Below are 23,769 nucleotides of genomic sequence, written 5' to 3' on the forward strand. Positions count from 1 at the left end.
ACCTGGCCGAAGGTAGAGGTCTGAGGAAGCCGCAGCAATTCGTTCCCGCTCCTTCTCCCGCTCCCTTTCACGTTCTCTTTCAACACTTGCAGCTGCTGCAAGGTGTGTTGAGTGTCCTAAAAAACACATAAATTTGCAACTTAAAGACAAAAACATCAACTTATCAGGTATATCAAACAATTTTTAAATTCTTAAGTGACTAAAAATTTTCAAACAGTTTCAAATGTGAGATCTAGGAAGTTCGTTGTATTGTCTTGGATGACAACTGGAGCATAACACAAGCTTTTAGGATATTTCTAGAGTATCTAGTGACAGCTGGCATACAGGAACTCTTACTAAATAGTAAATGAAAAATAGCAGACCAAATGAGAAAAAAGTGCCCAAAATACCTTCAAAGGCTATGCTGTAAACAATTGAGTACGTTGGTCATATCAGAGAGGTGTGTGACTGTGGACTCTTACCTGGAGACATAGAAGCAGAGTTGTATGGCCTGGGAGGGAAAGTAATCTGTGTACCAGGAATATAAGTGATTCTGTCCATAGGAGGAGTACTTGTTCCCCCTGGATGAGGCACTAAAATTGCTGGTGGCATATTGGTCAAGTCAATGATTCCTGCTCAAAAGACAAATACAATGAAATTATGTTAAATTTAAGTGTTATTGTAAAGATACAGAACTGCATGTGGCAATTATTTTTTAGTTTATCTCTATAATTCAATGATACTTTGTATACAGTATAAATAAAAATGTTTATGGTCATCATTACTTTGTAAGACCTTCCTTAAATCTAGAGAAGGATATGAAATATTCTGCTCCATACCAGTAACCTAAAAGCATGGACTTAAGAGAGACAGCAAACTGGTAAAACAATGATTCTAAATACCTGGCACAATGATTTGGTTTAGTTTTTTCATTGTTCACCAAAACACCCCATTTCAAGACATTACTCTGATGTCTTCAAAGGCTAATGGTTATAGATGAAGGATATGGTCTTCTTTACTTTTTTTCCATCTTTAATTCAACAAATATTTATTGAGTACCTAGGAAATCCTGAGTACACATAGTAAGTGCTATAAAATCTGAATGGCAAAGACACAGACCCCTTGTCGCTGGGTACGGAAGACCCAGCTGCTGCTCTCGTGGGGAGAGTCCTCTGGCCACATCTGGGCGCAAATTCACTTGCATCTGCTGCGAGGTAATGTAATCATTTAATATTGTCTGCCTTGTGTTCTCCATTGCATAAAGCTGATATTGACTTGGGTAACCTGGAGTTGGTGAGAGCTGTCTCTGAAACAGGTAAGCAGCAGCAGCTGATTGAGAGGATAAGAGAAAGGCATTTCATTTAGTCTAGGTTAAATTCATTTGCTAAACATCACCTACAAAAAGAGTAAGGAAAAAACAATTTGTTGATCTAATGTGCATATGTAACTTTTATTTAACATGGAAGGTGGGGGGGAGGGTTCTACAGGGATTAAGGTGGATTCATTTTAACCTTGATATATTAGCAATATTAATATATATATTCTAATGTAAGATATAAAGGAAAAGGGGAAGGAGAAATTAGATAAAATATGAGTATTAACCTTTTTACCAGAACAGTAGCTTAAAAAATTCAAGTAGCTTCACTTTCAATATTTGCCATGTAACTTTATTATTTTCACCTAAAGTCTCCAAGAGCAATTTAAAAATGAAATTATTTTTGTAGTTCTGATTATCCAATACAACCAAGTAGAAATATAAGTGAAAACACTCTGTGACAAATAATAACTTTACTTCCCTGGGGGTGAAAATGATTCGTTTATAAGCATTTAATTACTGCATGTGTTTAGAGCATAGATAAACACTTTTTCTATAAAGGGCTAGATGGCAAATATTTTAGGCTTTGTAGACCATATGGTCTCTGTGGCACCAACACAACTCTGCCACTGCAGCCAAAGATATAAACAAGTGAGCGTGGCTATGTGCTAATAAAACTTTATTTACGCAAACAGGTGGCAGCAGAATTTGGCCCCCAGGCAGTAGTTTGACAACCCTAGGTTAGAGCATGACAAAAGATACTAGGAAGAGGTAGGTATGGTAAAAAGTACAAGATAATGTCTCTATCCTTAACATAGTTGTAATCCAGCAAAAGCTCAAAAATGACAAGCAAATGAAACTGCTATAAAATAAAGGACTATAAGAAAAACTAAATAAAATTATAAACATTCGACAAGTTTTCTAGAATGTTCGCTTCCCCTACATCTAGAACTCCGGCGAGGTAAGTCTGTCAGGGGACTCTGTGAGAACTTCCACTTAAGTTCTGGGCAGCCTCTGAAGGACTAGGTATCAACTCCTCTGAAACTTAACGTTCTCAAGTAACAAACAATTCGATGGCAGTGTTATAGCTTTCAATAAAACATTTTCTACACATACCTTCCTACTATAAAATATAAACAACCCTCAGAAATCTTAGCATGCTGATAATGAAAATTGCTTCCCTAAAGACCAAGGTGAAACAATGTTCTGTGTCCCAATTTCAATCTGAAAGATGGTGACAAGCAAACAGAAGAGCTATTAACAGAAAATATATTTGAGTAAGTCTGAGCAGGCAAGAGGAACAGGGACTAGAACCTCTGAGGACAGGGTGGATCCCGCACAGGTGGGTCATGACAGACAACCCAATAGAGACTCTCCATTGGTCTGTCCTGCTGACAGACCTGCTGATGGGACTCTTCCCTTTGCAGAGCTCTCTGCCCCACCCCTGGTGAGCAGCAGCATTGTGTCCGGTGCAGACTGCCTGTAGAATACCTGCATACCTCTGTACCTACCAGAATTGTTTACTTATAGTCGGTGGTGTGTTTGAAAATTCCTTCTAGCTATATTTACTACTGTAATTATGTAACTTAATGAAATGATCTAGAGAACGATGAAAAGAAGAATGAAAAGAGCGGTTTTTCTCGGGAAATTAAGTTGACCGCTTTGGAAAGACTCAATACAGAAGCTGAATCAGGTATAGACTAGACTATTTTAAAAGTTGGGGGAAAATCTAGAATGATTCTGTGTTTAGATTGATGTAAAGTGTCTCTAAATTTTAGCTTCACTTAAAAAAACTAAACCTGGAAATGTAAGTATTGTTTATATAAGAAAGAAAATGGTGAAGTTTAATCAGTGAACCTTGGCCTTAGATCAAAGAACACTAGTAAATGAATGTCTATATTATAAATTAAAATGTTTAAGGTATGCCTGTGCCATTTAAAAATAACTTTTATATTAAGCTATGTTTTCAACAGCTTAAGCAAATACCATAGAGGGCTTTTCATATACTTATTACTTTTAGTTCTGTAAGGGATACTGGTATTATTTTTTTTCCCCTAATTTGGATGCTGGTAACATGGGGGTATACAGATGGTGAAAATTCAAAGCTGTATGCTAATGATATGTGCAATCATCTGCATATTGTTAAACTTTCTCTTTATTAAAGTACAAGTCAAACTGGTATATTATTTCTTTGCCATAAATTAGCACTACACACTGTGCTTACCGGGGTCCAGAGCCCTGTGAAATGGCATTGCTGGATCCAAATGTGTGGGAAGATGGCTCCGATAAACCTCTCCTGTAGTGCTGCCCCTATGATGGGGATCAAAAGGACTGTGGCTTACTACAGGGTCCACTCCAGGCACTGGAGATTTCGCTGGCATACTTTCTCTCTGGGTAGGAGTCAGTGTAGATTTTCTTTCATGATTGGTAGACTTGCTAGAAGAAATTGTAACTGGAAAAAAAAGAGCCAACAACAACAATTCTTAAGAAAACTTGCTAAGTATGATATTTAGTTATTTCTCAACATCTCAAGTATAGGCTATAGTCATATAATATTTTGATCTTCCCTGTCCACTAAAAATTTAAAATTCACTTTTGCAAAATATGCAAAAAATGCAGATTTTGAGATTTATAGATTATCATCTTTTAGATCATAGCATCAGTATTTTATCACCTAATGTTAAGTTAAAATGAAGTTCAACACTCCTCTTTAAATCTCGTTATAAATAATTTTGTTTTCTGTATGACTTTAACCCTCTCAATTCTTTTGATCTCACATGTATCAAATCTCAATTTCCTCTCTTTGTATTACCTAGTCTCCTTGCAGCCCATCAGTCACTAAGTTATACAGTAGTCTCCCCAACCTTTTTCCTTCTACATTCCATGGTTTCGGTTAACTGTGGTCAACTGCAGTCCAAAAATATTTAAGTGGAAAATTCCAGAAATAAACAATTCATGAAGTTTTAAATTGTGCACCATTTTAAATCTCGTGCCCTTCGGTTCTATCTCCACGCTGTATGCCCTACCCATCCATTAGTCTTTTAGTAGCAATCCTGGGTTATCAGATCAACTGTCATACTGCAGTGTTTGTTTGTGTTCATGTAACCTTTATTTTACTTATTAATGGCCCCAAAGCACAGGAGCTGGCCATTTAGATATGCCAAAGAGAAGATGTAAACTGATCCCTTTACGTGAAAAGGTATGTATATATAGGGGAAAACATAGTATCTATAAGGTTCACTACTATCTGAGGCTTCAGGCATCCAATGAGGGTCTTGGAACATATCCCTCATGGATAAAGGAGAAACTACTGTACTATTTTTCCTTGTTCTGTACTTCCATGAAGACATTCTCATTACCTCACCAACACTGATCTCCTCCCTACTCCAGCCTGTTCTTTTCTAAATGATATTCAGAGAGGTTAGATCTTCCCACCAATGCCTATCATATGCAAACATTCATTGGCTTTCACACTCAATTGTTTTAATAACTGTGATAAAACACTGCAATATGTGATTTATAAGAAATAAACATGTGGCTTTCATCCACAATTTCTGACTCATAGCTCCCAAGACCCTCGAAATTTCCTAAGTGATAAGATGGAGGTGTCTCTTTTGTTGTGTTAATGAGGTGACTTTTGGACCTAAGGGTGGGGGTTGGTTGCTAGGCGAACCAACCATGTGATTATAGAGGGATGGAACGACCCTTCAGTCCCAGGACCTGACCTCCAGGAATGGAAGAGGAGCTGGAGGCTGAATTCAATTGGCAATAGCTAGTGATTCAATCATGACTATATAATGAAGCCTTCATAAAAAAACCAAAGGACTGTCTTCAGAGAGCTTCCTGGTTGGTGACTGAGGGAGGTGTTGGGGAAAGTGGAGCCTGTAGGGCGTGGAACCTCTGCACCCCTTCCCACATACTTTGCCCTATGATGCATCATTCCATCTAACTGCTCCTGCGATACATCGTTTTTAATAAACCGGTGACCTAGTTAAGTAAAATGTTCCTTCGAACTCTGTGAGTCGTTGTAGCAAATTAATCAAACCCAAGGAGGGGGTCGTGGGAACTGATTTATAATCAGTTGGTCAAAAGTACAGGTAACGATCTGGACTAGTGATTGGGATCCTGAGTTGAAAGGTGTCATTGGAATCTCCAATCTGCAGCCAGTTGGTCAGAGCACAAGGAACAGCTTGACTGGCATCTGAAGTTGATGGAATGGGGAGCGGAGGCAGGGGGTACACAGTCTTGTAGGCTGAACCTTGAACCCTTAAACAGTGGAATGTGGTGTTATCTCTGGATAGACAGTGTTGGAACTGAGCTGAATTCTAATTACCCTACTGATGTCTGAGAAATGTTTGTTGGTGTGGGGAATAGCTCACCACCACATTCGAAACTGGGTCTCAGAATATCCAAAGAAATACACAGAACATAATATATACCATGCTAGCCATTTTTAAAATTATTTATTTATTTTCTCCTTCAAATAAATTTGTTTGTTTGTTTTAATGGTGATACTGGTTAACGAAATCTGACAAGTTTCAGCTGTACATTTTAACAGTAAGGCATATATATTTTCATTGTGTTCACCTCCCATAGTTAGAGTTCTTTCTGTCACCACATATATTGCCCCTGTTATTTCCCATTCTAGCCATTTTAAAGGGTACAATTCAGTGGCATTAATACACTCATAATGTTGTACAATCATCATTATCATCTATGTGATAGTTTTATAATATCAGCTTTAACATGATCAAACAAATCTGCTTGTCACAACCAAGAAATCATACTGATTTTTTACATCCCCTTCTAAGCCCCAATTTGTTCAAATATAGAGTGACTTTTCCTTCTGCAGAGCGATTCTTCTTCAAAACTAGAACCAAAAAAGTTTTGGATTCACCACCCTACCCCTAAGTAGGCAATTCCCTTTTCTTCTCCCTCCATGCTGCTCCTCTCCCACAGCCTAAAACACTTTTCATCTTTACAATTCTAGCAGTGTCCAGTCTTGGACCTTGCACATGAATCCTCAATAAATATATATTGCAATAAAATTTTAAATGGTAAGTGGATACATTTTTAAGGGCCTTAGAATTGTTTCAGGGACCTCCTGATACAAATCAATGTCTCTTACCTTACTGATGTACCCACCAATAACAATAATAGTTGACATTTATTGAGTCCTTCAAACATACCAGGAACTACTCTTTTAAAGTCTTATAAACACATTATCACCTCATTTTATCTGTGCAACAATGTAGCAAGGTAGGTCTTAATAACAAGCTTCCACTTTATGGATGAGGAAACTAAAGCACAGAAAAATTCCAAGTTCATGCAGGAAGAACATCATTAATTCAAGCCTAAAAAGTCTTACTCCAGACCCTAAACTTTCAACTACCACACCTGATTGCTGCTGAAAAAACGAATGTGGAAACTGACTTCCAGATAACCTCACAGAATTAGCTGAAAAAAACCACTCTAAGCCTAGAGCATTTCTGGACTCCACCACAGTCTGCACTTTATTACAATATTAAGTATTTTACCTATAAATATGCCTACTTTTAATCTGGTAGCACTCCATAACCCTAGCATCAAGCACAACCTACAGATCCTGCTTCATTGTAAAGCTAACAATTCAACATCTGCTACTTGCCAGACATAAAAAGGCGCAATAAAAATAATCAGACAAGAATACAAAAATTACATACCATCAGAAGTTCTGTTCATCATGGGTGAGCCTCTGGACATGGTGTTTTGATAACTCACAGGTGTTCGCCGTGCATTCGTGTCGTCATAAATCCCTGGGCTCAGCTGTGCTTTGGGAGCATCATGAAGTGTTGACCTTAGAACTGAGGGGCCAGAGCTTACCACTGATGTGTGCCGGGAACGCACTGGCTCGCCTGCTTTCACATCCTCATATTTTCCCCGTTCTACCACTTTCATGTTCTCTGGCACAATTTCCAGTGGAGGCATTCCACGGGCTAGTTTGCTGGGACCCGTGATTAAGGATTTGACATTGTGTTTGATGGCAGACTGACCTGAGTTGCTGTCAAACTTTATTGGTGTACCCTAAAGAGAAAGAAACAAACATTACAGGTAGCACAAAGCATCTGAATATTTTCCCATCTCAGGTTTATGTCTGGCACATGGCAATTATAGTTTGCTGTAGTAATCTTTATTTTCTGTGTGGATGTCTCAATCACAAGCCCACCAATCCTGAGTTGCATCGTTTCCCACACTATTCACTCCACACTATGGCCACAAGAAAAACTAATGATAAAACATATATAAACTTTCATGTTTATTTCCCAGATATCTGATATCATAAGAACTACTTATAATTATTAAATTACACTTTTAAAAATGCTCCATAAATATCACAGTCTAAAGAGGAATGGGCAACAAAAAGAACTACAATCTAGCTACCTGGGAGATAGAACCCTCAATTATTGGCCTTGTGCTCTGGACCACTTCTGGAGTTTTTCGGCTTTCCTGAGTTAAAATATCTTGCCGTGGAATCTCATGAATGGAACGCCCCATTTCTTTGATGGTGGTAATGCCGTCGTATGGTTTTCCTTTAGTAATAGCACCTTCAAATGCTCGTATAGGAGGACTCTCCCTCTTAATCTGTTTGGGATACTTAAGGCCATCTTCAAAGCTTTCAGTTGTTGCTCTTGGTGTGCCTTCAAAAGAGAATTCAGGAAACATGCTTATTAAAATAATGCTGATGGTTGCCACAATAATGCCACTAAACTATATACTTAAAAATTGTTAAAACCGTAAATTGTTACATATTTTACCACAATAAAAAAAAATTAATGCCTTGCCACTTTGCAGTTTCTAATCAATTTTCTGTTTACAACAGAACTTTAAATAAATATTCATCGGTCATTAGTTTTTTTAGAGTTTTTAAGATTTAATACACCATTTATCACAATCACGAAATGGTTCTTACATAACGAAGATGTCTGCATAGTCAAAGATTAGGCAACTATCATTTTGAAATTAAGTATATAGCTCAGAAACAATATTTATAATCAAGCTTTATGTATCTTATATTTCAAAAGGGAATATCTTAAAATATCTTAAAAACAGGTTTCATGCACTGCAAATCAATGTCAAACTATTTTGCCAGTGAGGCAGTTACAAAAAAAAGCCAAAGCCAACAAAAAAGTTTACCCTGCATTATGGAACCAGACAGCACAGTCCTTTCTTTGAGGTCAGAATGCGGGCTCCCCCTGGGTAATGCTCGGCATATCAGCCCTTCCAAAACAAGAAAGTAATTCAAGTATTAAACATAATGTGTAGGTAAATTCATATATACTTTATATTGTTCTTAGAGTATATATTTTCTATAAAAGCACTACGGAGAAAGGGGTGTCATTTTAAATTTGTGAATTAAGATTGTCATGGAAAAAATAAAAGTTGAAAGTACCCATCATAACATCATCTGTTCTTTTTGAAAGGTTTTCCTAAACAGAAAATGGCCACAGGCGATATCTATTATAGGTCAAAAAAGAAAGAAAGATATTTTCAAAACTAAAGTTTAAATCTCAATGCTTCTTTATCAAGGTCAGAGAAAATACAAAGGGACTGGACATCATTATTTAGCTTTGAAATATATCTGGGAGAAAGGGAAAGCATGAACAGATTATCTCAAAAACAGATGAGACATGCAAATAAAAATTAAAAAGTTGTAAACAACCTCTTAATCAGTTTCACTTTATATTGCTGATAAATTTGAATCAAGGATTGAAAATAACTACATCCATTTACCTTAAAGTCAAGGGAAGTGAGATTTTTGTTTGTTTGTTTATTTTTAATGCAGAGAAAATCCAGCTCTTAGAAAATTACACACCACTTCTAAGATTTAGGAATCCTCACTCTGTTTTTAGTTTTTCATCTAGATTAAACAGTTGAGGCAGGTTAAGATTTAAAGGAAGTGAGTCATTAATGGAATAAAACCACATCTATCATTTACTGAATGCATATCATATGTTCAGCACACTTTGGATACCTATCTCTAATCCTTACACAATGTACCTACAATCCCTTAATTTACAGAAGAAACAGGCACAGAGAAAATCACCAAGAAAGGATGAAGCTTGGATTCAAACACATGTCTTTGCTCTATCCACTACACCACTTTGTCTGCCTCACAATAAAAACAAAGTTCTCATAATGAATTTTAGATTTTTAAACTCACTTCATAGTTATCTACGATGTGACCAATTATGTTTAATTTTGATTTCCCTCCACTGTCATGTGCCATTTGATTTACATGTAGATATGAATATAAATTTAAATGTACATTAATGTTTCATATTAATATATTATCTATATTATGTATTATATACATTAATGTTTCATTTGTATATTAATAAAACTTTCAGGTAGAAACAACAGAGATTGAATATCACCTAACCCAACAATGCGAATTTACCATACGAAATTAAATGTATCTAAACAATGTTTTGGAAACAACATTTTACCCTCTAATGGTGCTGATACAGGAGACTCCCTCATTGACAACCCTTGCTTTAGATTTCCTTCCACTGATTCATAGCTTCTTTTTAAGCTGATTTCATGAGCTGTTCTCGGACTCCTTGTCCCTTCTCGGGCATTCTTAATATCTGCAGAATATATAAACAAGAATTATTCAGAGCCTAAGGCCTATTGTACAGTATTTATCATAATTTCATAGTGTATCTTATAAAAATAATAATATAAAACCAGGCTTAACCTACAATATACATCTTTATAGATATTTATAAAAAATGTTTTCATTCATTTAAATATGAGTTCCAGGAGTAAACTAGGCTTACAGATAAGGTTAACAAATTAAGTCCCTTTATTCATGAAACTTATCCAAAAGTAGCAATTACAGATAAATTAATAGGTAATTACTATAAAGTGCAATAAATACTATGAAAAGAGAAGCACAAGGTGCTATGATAATGCTGGAACGGAACTGAAAACACTTAAAGGGACCGATGAGGCTGCCTAGAAGAAGTAATGTTTAAACTGTGAAGTGAAGGATAAATAAGAGTTGTTTAAATCACAAGTAAAGGGAAGAAGAGTGTACAGGCCAAGGAAATAATAAGCACAGAGACCCCAAGGCAAGACAGAGTAAGGTAAATTAGAAGAACTTAAAATTCAATCAATGGCCAGTGTCTACAAGGGGCTGGGAAGAATACTGTAGGAACAATAAGCGAAAGGGGGCTAAAGATAAAAGTAAGAAGGGAACAATCTGAAGAGATAAGCTGGAAGCAGATCATGGAGGGGTGATTAAGTCAAGGTAAGGTGCTTATGAAAAGGCAATGGAGAATCAAGCAGGAAGTGACATGATGAATAGTTCTGACTATGGGTTAAAACTGAAGGCAGGGAAATCAGTTAGGCAGCTGCCAAGTTATCCGGATGAAAGATAATGTTAACATTGGAGCATAAACAAAAATGAATGGATTCCAGAGTCTTTTAAGAAAAAGAATAGAAACAACTTAGTGGTTGGTTGAATGTGGAAAGCATCAGGAAGACAAGTCAAAGACATCCAGATTTCTGACTTAAGCAATGTTTCTTCCCCCAGAAACAAAATGTAAACTACCATATACCACAAATGTTAAATGAAGGAGGGTGGAAATAAGAAAGTTAGCATGTATTTTGTATTAGGTACTGTGTGCTCATATACTTTACTTCTTTGTAGTCAGAGAGAAATGTAAGCATGACTAATGACTACTCAGATCACAAAAATAGTTGCAAATGAGATCTCAAACCCAGTTCATCACTTGGCTTTTATACCATAACTGAGTCATTTTTATAAAATAATATTATTGAGAAAGTATAACTTAAGAATATATCTAAAGAAATGGTTTCATATAAACATTAAATAGTTATATTTAAGGAGAATATAAACTCAATACTCTTTCCAGGATTATCAGATTATTATCGACTCCCTAATTCTTAACTCATAAAACAGAAATCCACTTAAAATAAAAGTGAATGTATAAGCAGCTGTTTTGGCATGGAAGGCTCTGTAGATGTCAATTATGTCCACTTGTTCTAATATGTCATTTAAAGATGTTATTTCTTTATTGCTTTTCTGTTTGGATGATCTGTCCATACCCAACAGTGGGGTATGAAGGTCCCCTACTATGATAGTGTTTTGGTCTGTTTCTCCCTTTAGTTCTGTTAGTAATTGCTTTACATATTTCAGGCCCCCCTGATTGGGAGCATAGATATTAATAAGTGTTATGTCTTCTTGGTGGATGATTCCTTTAATCATTATGAAGTGTCCCTCAGTATCTTTCTTTACCTTTTTTATTTTGAAGTGCTCCCGATGCAAAATCAACGTTCAAAAATCCATAGTGTTCCTATATTCTAATAATGAAGCATCAGAAAAAGAAGTGGAAAAAATAATTCCTTTTGCAATTCCAACAAAAAGAATAAAATACCTAGGAATAAATTTAACGAAACATGTGAAGGACCTATATAATAAAAACTACAAGATCCTATTAAAAGAAGTTAAGAAGATACAAAGAAATGGGAAGATATTCTGTGTTCTTGGATTGGAAGAATCAACATAGTTAAAATGACCATATTACCTAAAACATTATACAGATTTAATGAAATCCCCATCAAAACCTCATCAGCATTTTTTAAAGAAATGGAACAAAAATTCATCAGATTTGTATGGAAGCACAAAAGATTCCGAATTCCCATAGCCATCCTGAGAAAAAAGAACCAGGCTGGAAGCATCACTCTGCCCAACTTCAAATTATATTACAAAACAACAGTATTCAAAACAGCATGATATTGGCAGAAAAGCAGATACATGGACCAGTGGAATCGTGAGTCCAGAAACCCACATTTATATGGGCAAATAATTTCCGACAAAGAAGCCAAAAACATACAGCCTCTTCGCTAAATGGTGCTGGGAAAACTGGAAAGCCACCCACAAAAGAATGAAACTAGACTACTGTCTATCATCGCACATCAAAATTAACTCAAAATGGATTAAGGACCTGAATATAAGACCTGAAACAATAAAATGCATAGAAGAAAACATAGAAACTAAACTCGAGGACCTTGGACTTAAAAAGCATTTTATGAATTTGACTGCCAAAGCAAGGAAAGTAAAAGCTAAAATAAAGGAATAAGACTACATAAAACTAAAAAGCTTCTGTTCAGCAAAAGAAATCATCAACAAGGTAAAGAGACAACCATCTCAATGGGAAAATATATTTGCAAGCAACGCCTCCAATAAGAGCCTAATATCCAAAATATACAAAGAACTCATAAAACTGGATAACAACAACAACAAAAAACAAATGATCCAATCAGAAAATGGGCAGAGGACCTGAACAGACACTTCTCCCTAGAGGACATACAAATGGCCTACAAATATATGAAAAGATGCTCATCATCGCTAGCTATTAGGGAAATGCAAATCAAAACCACAATGAGATACCATCTCACACCTGTTAGAATAGCTATAATCAACAGGACAAGTAATAACAAATGTTGGAGAGGACGTAGAGAAAAAGGAACCCTTATACCCTGCTGGTGGGACAGCAAATTGGTACAGCCACTATGAAAAACAGTATGGAAGTTTCTCGAAAAACTAAGAATTGATCTACCATATGGTCCAGCAATGCCTCTACTGGCTATTTACCCCGATGACTTGAAAACCCATATCTGAAAAGATATTTGCACACTGATGTTTGTAGCAACATTATTCACAGTGGCTGGAACATGGAAGCAACCAAAGTGTCCTACGACAGATGATTGGCTAAAAAAGCTGTGGTACATATATACAATGGAATATTACTCAGCCATAAGAAGAGATGAAATACTGCCATTTGTGACAATATGGATGGACCTTGAGATAATCATGCTAAGTGAAATAAGCCAGACAGAAAAAGTTGAAAATCACATGATATCACTTATATATGAGATATAAATCTAAAAGCAACAAATAAGCAGGACAAACAGAGACTCATGGACATGGACTTTAGGCTAGTGGTTACCAGAGGACTAGAAACTAGTAGTTGGTTACTACTGGGGAAGGGGAGAAGGGAGAGGTAAATGGGGTAAAGGAGGTCAAATACAGGGTTTAGGAGGAGGGTAAAGTGAGTAAAAGGGATCAAATATATGGTAGCTGAAGGAAACTGGTTTTGGGTAGTAAACATACAGCAGAATATACATATGTCAAATGATAACGTACACCTGAAAATTATATAATTGTAATAACCAATGTTATCCCAATAAACAATTAAAATTTAAATAAATAAATAAACCACACTGTCATGGATATCTTCGTAAAAAATAAATAAATAAATGATAAATAAAAGTGATTCTATTAAAGTTAACAAAAATTCTTTTTCTAGGCTAAATCGACTGATCACAGTTGATAAAGTTAGCTACCACTTACAGGACATTTACTATGAAATCTGTACTCTCAATCACTTTTCATTGACTGTCTCAGTTAATTTTTCACAAATATTTCACCCCCTTTAAGGAGAGGAAACGTGGACTCAAGGAAAGAAAACTAATTTCCCTAAAGCAAGTATGTGGGGAACCAGAGCCCATGATTTTAGTCACACTTTATGGTATTAGCTTCAGTGTACAGATGCAATACTTACTATCATAAGATAAGATGTGTCCACTTTTGCCTTCATAAATAACATGGCCTTTGGATGATGCAGCTTCCTCTCTCCCTTTCTCGGGACTGCTCTCTTCAATGGGTATTCTAGAAATGGATCCCTTCACCAAAGCCTCAGTTGGTATGCCAGCCTGGGACAGAGCTGGGGTACCCTGCCATCAAATTGAACACAAGTTCCAAAAGAGTCACTTGAGTTTAGAGGAAACAAAGACACTCAAAAAAATTTAACCTACTACACTGAGTCATATCAACCATACCTTCAAAGAAGAAAAGATAAACACATAAAAGAAAATCAGCTTTCCCACCGTGAAGTCAAATTTCTATGAAGGCACTTAAGTCACAGGAAAAAAGTCTGTCTTAAGGCCTAAAATCATACAAATATAATAAAGCTATTTCAAAGTTTCTAATAAAGTAGGGTTGTGCCCGGTTAGTACTTGGATGGGAGACCACCTACGAAGACCAGGCGCTGTAGGCGTAAAAAAATAAAAAATAAGGAGGAATTGTAGGCTGACAAGGTCCTAGTAATCTGTGAAGTCAACCAAGGGTTGCCTCACAAAAATAATAACAACAACAACAACTAATAAAAATAAGACGATAAATTTTAAAATTTAGAGTGCCTTAACTTTCTCTCAGAATGATAAAAGATTAAAAGAACTTTCAATTACTGAACCGTCCGTCTGCTGAGTTATAGATCTCGGGTCATCAATAAGAGGAGGAGAAGAAAAACTCAGATGCCTCCATTTTGTAATATGGATTCAGTTTAGGTCATATCATCTGAATTATCACCATTATTAGTCCTCTTCTGGGTTTCCTATGACCATGGTTCATTTCACCTTTCCTTTAAACAGTAAATACTTCCCTTCAAGGAAAATCAGTCATGAAACCTAACATGTAGCATACTTTGTACATGTGATTTGCTTGGGTTGAAATGAAAGTGAGAGGCCCAGACCTAGCCCACTCACACATTTAGAGTCCCCAAAACTCTAGAGAGGACAATATACAACCACATGCTTACAGCAGGGATGATGAGACCTATACATTTACTGGTTAAATGAGCTCAGTAATAAACATCTGGAAATCTGTAATATCCACTTAGGAATTGCTCATATCATATGGACAGACTAACTGGAAAATAAACAGATAAAGCTTGGCCTCATTTGACCTAGTTTATTTTGTCTTCCTACTCACAGTTTGACTATTAGAGCAAAAATGAAAAAGAAAAAATAATATGCATAGACCATTTATTTTTGTTCTGTCTATATGAAAGTGCTTATTCTACAAACTAATTTCAGGAGAACATATGCTTTGGTAAAATGTGGAAGGAGAGATTTGAGAGTTAGTATTTAACTTTCTAGATCACTATATGCCATATGCTATAAAACATATCTAGGGAAGAATCACTGGGGAACCTTGTTAAAATGGAGACTGAATCAACAGGTCTGGAGTGGGAACTGAGATTTCTGCATTATATTAACAAGCTCCCAGGTGATGCCGATGTTCTGTGGCACAAACTACACTTGATCAGCAAGGTCCTAGGGCATGGTTCTCAAAAAGGGACACAGCAGAATCACTGCAGGGCTGGAAAATCCGGATTGCTGGGCCCCGCCCCCACGGATGAGACTTCAGTACATCCTGGGTAGGGCCTGAGCATTTATATCTCTAACAATTTCTCAGTGATACTGATGGTGCTGGTCTGGGGACTAGACTTTAACAAGCACTGTCCTAGGGAACATGAACAAACAACAAAGAAGTGGAATAGAACAGAAAATCTGTGACCAGTACAACATGCAAAAGCATAAAATTCTACTTTTAATGTTTTCCCCTATTTTACATTTCAAACTAAAATTAACATCCTACTGAGGAAACAAAAGACCTTTCATTAATCAAAATTGGTAATTTATTTAGCCTAAAATTAGAAGAAGATACTTGATTTTTGGTGCCTTTGTCAATGTCATCTATCTATATTTCCTAGATTCTACCAAGGCAGCTTACAAACAGACTTAAGACCTTCCTTTTCAGAAGGGACAAAAGAAAGCAAATAATTTATAATGATTTTCTTCTCAATTTCTATTTAAGCTGAACGAGTGGTAAAAGCTTTGCCAGGAAGACAGTGAAAGCTGCATCAATTAGAACTTGTTTCTTCTGCCAATTTTCAAACAACTGACTTTTCGAATTAAACCCGGTATAGAAAATACAGCTTGTGGACAAAATAATCACATTAATGTCTTTATGCAGTCAGTTTACGGATCTGGGATTTATCATCAATGAGACCCAGTCCCATAACCAAGAACTACAAAAAACAATCACAAAACTATATTGCTGGAACAGCTGAAGTCCTTGAGATTTCCCCTCTAGTGTTCCCATTAGCTATCGTTCAGTATATCAGGAATGGCTGTAATTAACCTGAGTGATAGAGCCCCGCAAGGATGGGATGCTTTCCACAGAAATTTTGCTGGTTGGAGTCCCCCGAGTTATACTTCCTTCTTGAATGGCTCCTGTAGTACCTGAGTAACAAGAAAAAATCATTACCAAAGTACATATTTTATCCCCGCAAAGAAAATAAACAAACAAAAAATAAGGATATAAGAAGAAAAGGAAACAGCAGTACAAAAAGAATAGTTTTTGTTTTACTGAAATGTACTTTTAAAATATGACAGTTATTACAAAGGACTGCTGAAATATGGAATTTCAAAATTTTAAGTTAATATATATATGGAAAGAAAACTTAAATTCAGAATTTAAAGGCTCTAACTTAAAAACCCACCATTGAAACATATTAATGACTTACTTTAATAAATTTATTGGGGACAAAAGTTTAACATTTCTGCCGAACAGCATATTTTACCTCTGACCACTCCTTCATGTTGTGCCCTGACCAATAAACCCTCAGGTTGTGAATTCTGACTTCGGGGAGAAAATTCTTCCTGCTTGATGTAGGGCACAGTAGCTATAGACCAAAGCAAGAGAAACATGAAGAGATCAAGGGCTGAACTACTGACGATGATGCTACAAATGCAGAAACATTATGAGTATTTACTCACTAACCTGATTTGGCAGATTCCTGTTGCCGTGGCAGTCCAAGAGAGATAGAGCCCACTGAGGGCTTGGCTGTTTCTTGAGTGTAAGAAGCCTGATTATGAGAAGTCAAATAAGTGCCAGGTGTACCCTAAAAATAATTTCAAAAGATTAAAATAATACTGTCTTTTTACAATCAACTATGAAGTTCACATTTCTCTTTATAAAAATTTACTACCTCCGTACCCCAAATTAAGAATAGGTATTTGTAAAGCAAATAAAGAAAATTCTTATATAGTCAATTAATATAAGCTTATGTAGTCAATTAATAAAATCCCAACTAATAAAATTATCAAAATGGTCAATTTAAAAAATGGTTAATAAATTTAGACTTATATGGTCAATTAACCTACACTTACATGGTCAATTAATCTATGTCAATCAAGGCAAGAATATCCAATAAGGAAAAGACAATTTCTTCAATAAATGGTGTTGGGGAAACTGGACAGATACATGCAAAAAAATGAAACTAGACTACTTTATTATACCATATGTAAGAATAAACTCAAAATGGGTTAAAGACTTAAATGTAAGACCAAAACCATAAAAGTCCTAGAAGAAAGCATAGGCAGTAAATTCTTTGACATAAGTCTTAGCAGTATTTTTTTGGATATGTCTCCTCAGGCAAGGGCGACAAAAGCAAAAATAAACAAATGGGACTACAGCAAACTAAAAAGCTTTTGCATATTGAAGAAAACCATCAACAAAACAAAAAGGCAACCTACTGAATATGAGAAAAGATTTGCAAATGACATATCCCATAAAGAGTTAATATCCAAAATACATAGAGCGCTCATACAACTCAACATCAAAAAAACAATCTAATTAAAAGATGGGTGGAGGATCTGAAGAGACATTTCTCCAAAAACAAAGATGCCCAACAGACACATGAAAAGATGCTCAACATCACTCATCATCAGGGAAAAGCAAATCAAAACCACAATGAGATATCACCTCACACCTTTCAGAATGGCTCTATTATCAAAAAGAAATAACGAGTGTTGGCAAGGATGTAGAGAAAAAAGAATTCTTGAGCACTACATGGTGTAGCCACTATGGAAAACAAGATGGAGCTTCCTCAAAGAATGAAAAATATAACTACTATCATGTCACAACAATTCCTCTTCTGAGCATTTATCCAAAGAAAATGAAAACACTAATTAGAAAAGATGTATGCACCTCTATGTTCAGGGCAATATTACAATAGCCAAGATATGGAAACAACCTAGATGTCTATCAATAGCTGATAGATAAAAATGATATAGTGTCTTTGTGTGCACATGCACATGCGCACATGCATGTGCGCACACACACGCGCATGTACACATACACACACATATAATGGAATATTACTCAACCATAAAAAAGTATGAAATCTTGCCATTCGCAACAATATGGACACACTTAGAGGATATCAGGCTATGTGAAATAAGTCAAGACAAAGACAAACATGATTTGCCTTTATATGTAGAATTCACTGATGTGTCAAATCTAAAAAACAAAATAAATGAACCAATAAAAGAGAAACAGACTCAGAGAGAGAGACAAACTGATGGTTGTCACTGGGGAGAAAGGCAGGGGGAAGGGAAAAAAATGTGAAAGGGATTGAGAGGTACAAACTTCTAGCTATAAAATAAATAAGTCGTGGGGATTTAATATATACATAGGGAATACAGTCAATAACGTAATAAACTTTTGAGAGTGACAGATAGTTACTAGACTTACAGTGGTGATCCCTTCTAAAGGTGTATAAATGCTGAATCATGTTGTACATCTGAAACTAATATTTTATGCCAACTATAATTTAATAATAAAAAAATTTTTGTCATAGATTGCTTAAATTGAAAAAATTTTTAAAGGGAGCAAGTTATATCTTCTGAAATTACCAAAAATTTCATGCAGATAATATTATATTACATAAAGCCACTTAACAATACACTCAAAATGTAAGCATTATTAATGACATTTATTCCTCTTATGAGATAGTGACATCACTGAAAAAATGACATAGTAAGAACTTTGGAAAACTCTCCTTCATAAAGGAAACCACAAAAGTAGCAAAAATAGTTAAGAATCAACCTTTTAAGTACTCGGGAAATTAACCAAAGGCTTCCAAAAACATGGGAGTGTTTATTCAAGAAAAACAGTGGAATCTAGGTTAAGAACAATGAGCTTTGTGGAATTCGAAATTACTCAATTGCCACTCCCATACACTCCCTCCACCCCATTCCAAGCTCTGTTATAGCCATAAAGACCAACAGCCCTCAATCATGGTGAAAACCACCAGCGGCCTAACAGCCACCACAGGGAAAAGAACAGGGCTAGATCTCCTTAAAAGCCTTATTCACAGATAACTGTCATTACTTAATTGTCCTTACTTAACTTATCCAGTGGTTCTCTGGGAGACCTATTTGGTAGGCTGTCTTTACTTGACCTGACTATGGTGGGAAAGGAGGTACACACTTGTCAAACACAATTAGTCAACTGATTAACTTCTCCACTGCCTAAGGCAGCAGATAACAGCTATGGCAAACAGGAGGCTAACCAAAAACTTTAAACTGAATATTTAAGAAATGAGATGTTCAGAAGAGGTTTGAAAAGCTCCAATATATTCCTAGGAATCACGAAGTGCATGTGCATGTTTAACGCTGTACATGTGCCTAGAAAAGATGTGAGAAGGCTGTAAATTAATACCTCTGGAACCTTAAGGCTCTGTAAAAGCAAGAAGTGAAGACGAAGACTTAAGCATAGCTGTCAGCTGCTGAGCTGAATACCAAAAGCATGCCCCCCAAAATACAGAGAGCCCATTAGTAAAGACTGGGAAATGTAATCATTTTAGGCATTGAAATCTCTGTCCAATCATTAGTTGACCATTAAATTAACTAAAGAGAGACTTTGGTTGTGCTAGCTGGGAAATTATGGCTTGCTATCGCCATGGAAACACCGGCTATTATCTATGGGAACATAACATTCTAACAACAAGCTTTCTGCTTCTGTACCCCAGCTTGCACACCTGACCTGTGGGTCGACAGGTAATGAATGAATAGAAGAAAAACAGACCTTTGTGTTTAGACAGAATGAAGAATGGGATTTTGGGCTTAACAACCCTGTACCTCTACATTTCTGGGCTGCTTATATGGGGTCTGCGTACCCCTGGCAGATCCAGCTGGCTGAATACAGAGTGTGTTTTCTATAACTCACTGAGTTCTGGTGGTCCGTGTGTCTTTCGGGGGCTGGTGGCTACAACACGGTGGCTACACATGACATAAGAATGCACACTTTATAGAATTTACAGAAAAGTCACTAAGAAAATAAACAACAAAAACAAACAGCAACAACAAAAAATCAGAGGAGAGGGGAGAATTTGATTTCCAGAACTGCCACATGGTATTATTTAAAATATCCAATTCTCAAGCAAAAATTACAAGACATGCAAAGAAATAAGAGTAGGACCCATACAAAAGGGGGATGGAAGGAAGCAGTGAAGAAAAACTGTCCCTAGGCTTTAGACTTTCTAGAATAGATTTTAAATCGGCTACTATTAATATGTTCAAAGAACCACAGGGAACCATATTTAAAGAATTAAAGGACTATTCCATCATGTGAGGACACAAGGAGAACTCTGCGACCTGGAAGAGGGCCCTCACCTGACTGTGCTGGCACCCTGATCCTGGACTTCCAGCCTCCAGGAATATAAAGAAAATGAGGCAAAAGAAATTAAATGACAAGATCACACAGTTTAAAAGAAACATGCCCAAGGCAAAAATAAAGTTGGAAATTTTATTCAAAACTGACTAGAGGAAAGCAGAAGCTTCTGAAAGAGAAAGAGAATCAACAACCACAGGCACAGAAGCAAACGGAGAGTCGAGTGTTCCACAGTTCCCAAAGTTGGAGTTTATCAACACCAAAGCAGCATTACAAGAAATGTTAAAGGGACTTCTTTAAGAAGAAGAAAAAATAAACATATGAATAAAATATCACAAAGGAAAAAATTTTCACTGACAAAGGCAAACACATCATAAAAGCAGTGGATCAACTGACACTAAAAGCTAAAACAAGGTTAAAAGGCAAAAGAAGGAAGATCATGTGTAATTACAATAGTAAATTAAGGAATGCACACATGAAAGAAAAATGACAAAAACATAAATGTGGAGGGGGAAGGTAAAAATGATAGTGATTCTAGAATGTGTTCGAACTTAAGTGACTATCGACTTAAAATGAAACTGCTATAAACACAGCTTGGTATATATGAAGTACATGAGAACCACAAATCAAAAACCTACAAAGGGTATACAAGAAATAAAGAGAAAAGAATCCAAACACAACACTATAGAAAGTCATAAACATACTAGAGAAGAGAGCCAGAGAATAAGAAACAGAATTACCAAAACAATCAAAAATAATAAAATGGCAATAACTATATACCTATCAATAATTACTTTAAATGTAAATGGACTAAAGGCTCCAATCAAAATATGACTGGATAAAGAGGTGGTACATATATACAATGGAATATCACTTGGCCATAAAAAGAATAAAATCTTACTATTTGTGATGATATAGACTGACCTAGAGCAGGGGTCCCCAACACCTGGGTCGTGGACCGGTATGGGTCAATGGCTTATTAGGAACTGGGCTACACAGCAGGTGGTAATCAGAAGGTGAGAGGCAGGGTGAGCAAGCTGAAGCTTCATCTATATTTGCAGCCAGTCTCCAGCACTAGCATCACTGCCTCAGCTCTACCTCAGATCATCAGGCATTAGATTCTCATAGGAGCATCAGTCCCTGGTGCCAAAAAGGTTGGGAACCACTGACCTAAAGGGTATCATGCTAAGTGAAATAAGTCAGCTAGAGAAAAGCAAATACCATATTATTTCAGTTATAAGTGGAACCTAAAAAAATAAATGCATAAAACAAAAACAAACTTACAGATACACAGGACAAACAGATGGTTGTGAGATGGGAAGGAGTTAGGGGACTGGGTGAAAAAGGTAAAGAAGAGATTAAGAAGTACAAATTGGTAGTTACAAAACAGTCACAGGAATATAAAATACAGTTTAGAGAAAACAGTCAATAATATTGTAATAACTATACTTGGTGTCAGGTGGGTGCAAGACTTATAGGGGGATCACTTCTTGAGTTATGCAAATGTCTAACCACGATGCTGTCCACCTGAAACTAATATAATGTTGAATGTCAACTGTAACTGAAAGATTAAAAAATTATTTTAAGAAAAAAAGCATTAATAGAAAGTATGAAAATGATACCATATAGAGGATATTAACAAAGAGAAAGAAAACACACAAAAAAAGAACCGTATTGAAATTCTCAAGCTGAAAAGTAAAGAACTAAAGAAAAAAAAAAAACTCTCAACAAACTAAGAATATAAGGAAACATGTTCAATTTGACGACAGGTACCTAGGAAAAGTCTATAGGTAACATACCCACCCACCAGTGAAATACTGAATGCGTCCCACCTGAGATGGGCAACAAGGAAGGCATATTCCCTTCATAACTTCTATTAAACACTGTACTAAAAGTTCTGCTTTAGTCCGTTCAATAAAACAAACGAAAAAGACATAAAGACTGAAAAGGAAGAAGTAAAACTGTCATTTGTGGATGACATGCGTACCTAAAAAATCCTAAGAAATCTACCTCAAAAAATGCAAAATCAAAAAACAAAAACCTCTACTAGAAAGCAATAAGTAAATGGTGCAGGAGATAAAGTCAAGATAAAAAACTGAACTTTTTTTTTATATACTAGCAAGAACTGGAAAATAAAAATTTTAAAAATACTACTTATAAAAATATGAAGTACATTAAAATAAAATCAACTGAAAATAAATCTAACAATACATGTACAAAACCTCTAGTGAAAACTATAAAACACCATTGAAATTAAGACCTAAATAAATGGGAAGATAAAACATGTTCACAGATTAGAAAACAATATTAAGATCTTTATCCTTATCACAAATTAATCTGTATATTTAATGCAATTCCAACCAAAATTCCAGCAGACTTTTTTGTAAAAATTGACAAAACAATTATACGATTTATAAGGAAATTCAAGAGACATAAAAGAGCCAAAACAATCTTTACAGCACTATAGGACTTATACTACACGGTTTCAAGAATTGCTATAATGCTACAGTAATCAAGACTATAGTGCTGATAAAAGAATGAGTAAGTAGATCAATGAAACAGAATAGAATCCAGAAACAGACTCAAATACATAGTCAAATCACTTTTGACAAAGGCACTAAAGCAATCTAATGGGAGAAAGAATTTTCAACCAACATTACGGGAATTGCAAATCCAAATAGATAAATGAATGCCAATTTTGCCATTGCTCTGTACACCAAAATTAATTTGACATGGATCATAAACCTAAATGTAGAAGCCAAAACTATAAAGCTTCCAAAATAAAAACATAAAAAAATAAGTTCACAACCTTGGAGCAGGAAAAAATTTCTAAAGAGAAAAAGAACAAATCACAGTAGATAAAACATTTAAACATGGACTGATTGAAATTTAAAACTTCTGCTCATTAAAACACACTAGAGAAAATATTTGAATACATGTATCTTATAGAGCTTTTATCCATAACATGTAAAAAACTTCTACAACTTAATAACAAAAAGACCCAATAAAAACACAAAATAAGACTTAACAGTCACTTTGCAATCAGATGTACTCACAGGCAATGTATACGACAAAATGCTCTACATCATTTGTTGCCACTAAA

At 35.7% G+C, this 23,769-nt stretch overlaps 1 protein-coding gene across 20 annotated transcripts in view; it reads right to left on the minus strand.

The window, feature by feature from the left end:
* The window catches only part of NCOR1 (nuclear receptor corepressor 1), a 171,474-nt gene that overhangs the window by 25,709 nt on the left and 121,996 nt on the right, over positions 1 to 23,769 (minus strand). For all 20 annotated transcript variants that reach the window (XM_036223863.1, XM_036223862.1, XM_036223873.1 and 17 more), the window contains 12 exons: positions 16,992 to 17,112; positions 16,792 to 16,893; positions 16,350 to 16,450; positions 13,927 to 14,098; positions 9,781 to 9,921; positions 8,468 to 8,551; positions 7,715 to 7,971; positions 6,997 to 7,357; positions 3,519 to 3,746; positions 1,099 to 1,308; positions 462 to 611; positions 3 to 116 (listed from right to left, as the gene is read on the minus strand). In XM_036223863.1, the coding sequence (XP_036079756.1) occupies positions 3 to 116; positions 462 to 611; positions 1,099 to 1,308; positions 3,519 to 3,746; positions 6,997 to 7,357; positions 7,715 to 7,971; positions 8,468 to 8,551; positions 9,781 to 9,921; positions 13,927 to 14,098; positions 16,350 to 16,450; positions 16,792 to 16,893; positions 16,992 to 17,112 (2,041 nt within the window). The remainder of the gene's footprint in view (positions 1 to 2; positions 117 to 461; positions 612 to 1,098; positions 1,309 to 3,518; positions 3,747 to 6,996; positions 7,358 to 7,714; positions 7,972 to 8,467; positions 8,552 to 9,780; positions 9,922 to 13,926; positions 14,099 to 16,349; positions 16,451 to 16,791; positions 16,894 to 16,991; positions 17,113 to 23,769) is intronic.

The sequence above is a fragment of the Rousettus aegyptiacus genome, unplaced genomic scaffold (genome assembly GCF_014176215.1).
Source record: "Rousettus aegyptiacus isolate mRouAeg1 unplaced genomic scaffold, mRouAeg1.p scaffold_m13_p_6, whole genome shotgun sequence".
In the NCBI taxonomy this organism is placed as follows: domain Eukaryota; kingdom Metazoa; phylum Chordata; class Mammalia; order Chiroptera; family Pteropodidae; genus Rousettus; species Rousettus aegyptiacus.